Genomic DNA, 2746 nt, shown 5'->3' on the forward strand with positions numbered 1-2746 from the left:
AGTCATGAAAATGGAATTCGCCAGTGCTCTCGTGATGCCCCAATAGTTGATCCACCAATACACGTCTTAAATAAAGTCGGGACCCGGGGCACAGAGAACCCCTTTAGCTCAAGAGACGCTAAGACAGTGAAAATGTATTCAGCACCCACATTTTCACCGAACTTGTATGTACCCACTTTTAATCCCAGAACTATGGCTATTTGTAATTTTATGTAAATAGAATTTTAAAAAGTAACGTAAAAACATGAAAGTTATAGACATGGCATTTGCATGTTTTTATTTTAAATTTTATTGACAAATCATATTACAATTTTAGTGATTCATATAACAATTATAGGCTCTCTTATTGAATACGGACCTTACAAAACTAAAATTTCTTCGTATATTACATATACCAGTATAGTTCTAAAATAATATTTATACGTATTTTTTACACCATCAGCGATTTAAACGTGAAATAGTAATCCTCTTTGTAGTCGTACCAGTCAAGAACTCTTTTGTCGAACCACACATAAGCTCCTTTCAACGTTTGAGGTGCATCAAGTACGAGGTAGAGTGGAGTCTCAGCCGCCTGGTCGATACTATAAAAGCCCAAACCCTTAGTCAAATCCGTACGCACCAGTCCAGGATGCATCGAGTTAACAGATATATTCCTAGCTTCCAATTCCCTTTGTTGTATCATCGTCATGGCACTGAGAGCGATCTTGGCCACTCTGTATGCTGCTATTACGCCATTATCTACAAAATCTTCCGAACTGTACGTACCATCCTTTTTCGATTCCAGGAACCACTCGATAAAGTCATTGATATCTTCTATTTTTAAATCTCTTTTAGAAAGTCTGTCGATCCAATACTTATTTCTTAAATTTGATAAATGACCACAGCTACTTGAAAGGTTGAGAATACGGCCGTTGTTTTTTACTAACGGGTAGATGAATTCTTGCGTTATCAATACACTTTTAAAATTTATATTAATGATTTCTTTTCCTTCTTCGTAAGTACAAGGAGAGGTGAAATTGTCAATTACTGCAGCATTATTTATGAGAATATCTATTCCACCATATTTTTGTTTAATGAAATCTCTGAATCTTATAACGCTTTCTTTGTCCGCCACATCGAGCTGATGGTACTCTGGATGTAATCCTATTTTATTGAGTTCTGTGACAGCTTTTTGTCCGCGAGAATCATCTCTTGAAGTTAAAAAAACTACTCCGTCAAATCTTTGGCACAAACCCTTAACAATGGCAAAGCCTAATCCCTTATTGGAGCCAGTCACAACAGCGACTTTGGACATGACTATGAGTATATTTATAATAATGTGTATTGAATAAATGTAATTGATATCACCAAAATATATATTCTTTTTTATCAATAGAATTTAGGTCAGTATTATTTTGATAAAAAATCTTTGTTATTTTGATATAATCACTAATAATCTAAATAAAATAAAATGAGTTTAACGACGATTAGCTAACAAAATTGTATTGGTTTAATGTTTGATAGTTGAATACGAAATTGTGCATCAATATTAAATTTTTACGTATCATCATAAATCCGCGATGGCATACAAAATCATCTAAGAAACATTTTACCTTTAGTTTCTCCCTTGAATAATAATGTGTTGCGTGGAAAGGGAGGGTGCTTCTAACAACCCTCACGCGCGCACGTTTGCCGCAAATCAGAAAACAGTTTCTGTAATAGTATCTGTAATTTCTGTATTTTCGTGTGGCTACTTTTCTGCCATAACATGAAAATTATTTGATCTACTTTATAAAATAAATTTAGATAGAGTCTTAGTCCATCATCTTACATAGGATGTTATAATCATGAGTTGATTTATGAAATCGGGGGTATCAACGAAGGTTTTCCGTTAAATCATGATGAGATTCCAAAACCTGCTCGCACGCGTAAAATATTGGAAAACATATACAACAAATGCTAGTGGTGAAAGAAAACTACTGAATAGTTCGTTTTTATAATAACGAATCTTACGACCAGTCTGAGCTGCAGCTGGACTTAAATTTGCATAATTACTTCTGGAGGATATGTGAACATTTCACAACACGTGACGAGCGAAAGAGCAGCGCGAGGAAAAATGCATAATGCAAGACACTCGAGCGGCGCCCGCATTGCGCCGAGAGCAAGGATTCCTCTGTCAGAGTACTCCACCACCGGCTGTGTTGTTAAACGATTTAATCTTTTCATACGGTTCTTTTATAATGTTTGAATGTGATAATATATTTCTTGGAACTTTATTTACCCTCTAAAGAATTAGAAACTATACTAAAAGGATTTTTTCTCGTATTACTAATTGAATAGTTATTTTTCATTATTTTAAACGATTGATAAATAATAAATATGATGCATTTGTACTGTATACTGTTACCATGGGTAATGACTAAAATAATTAAACCAAACACGAAAGTTAACATAAATTAATTGAAATAAATACATTTACAATAAAATAAATAATGACTGAAATAAAATTCAAATACAGCCCTACATATTATTTATGTAATACAGAATTGTATTCAATTTTTGCAATTATCATTGTGACACTTAGCGTTAATCTAATTTGATAGTGCAATGTCGATAACCTTAGGTCAATAAACAAAGAAATTGTAAAAATATTGGAACATTTCCTTCAAATTGTGTTTGGTACCATTCGACATGTACCTATTTCTTATCATACTACTGCCGATAACATAATTTTTGTCATCAGCAGTTAATCCGATATTCTCTAATG

At 33.4% G+C, this 2746-nt stretch overlaps 1 protein-coding gene across 1 annotated transcript; it reads right to left on the minus strand.

Moving 5' to 3' along the window:
* Window positions 1–430: 430 nt before the first annotated feature.
* Window positions 431–1294, minus strand: LOC124530902 (carbonyl reductase [NADPH] 3-like). The gene has a single exon (XM_047105270.1). The coding sequence runs from the start codon at window positions 1292–1294 to the stop codon at window positions 431–433; it is 864 nt and encodes a 287-aa protein (XP_046961226.1).
* Window positions 1295–2746: the final 1452 nt, after the last annotated feature.

Source organism: Vanessa cardui, chromosome 7 (assembly GCF_905220365.1).
Source record: "Vanessa cardui chromosome 7, ilVanCard2.1, whole genome shotgun sequence".
NCBI classification, from domain to species: Eukaryota; Metazoa; Arthropoda; class Insecta; order Lepidoptera; family Nymphalidae; genus Vanessa; species Vanessa cardui.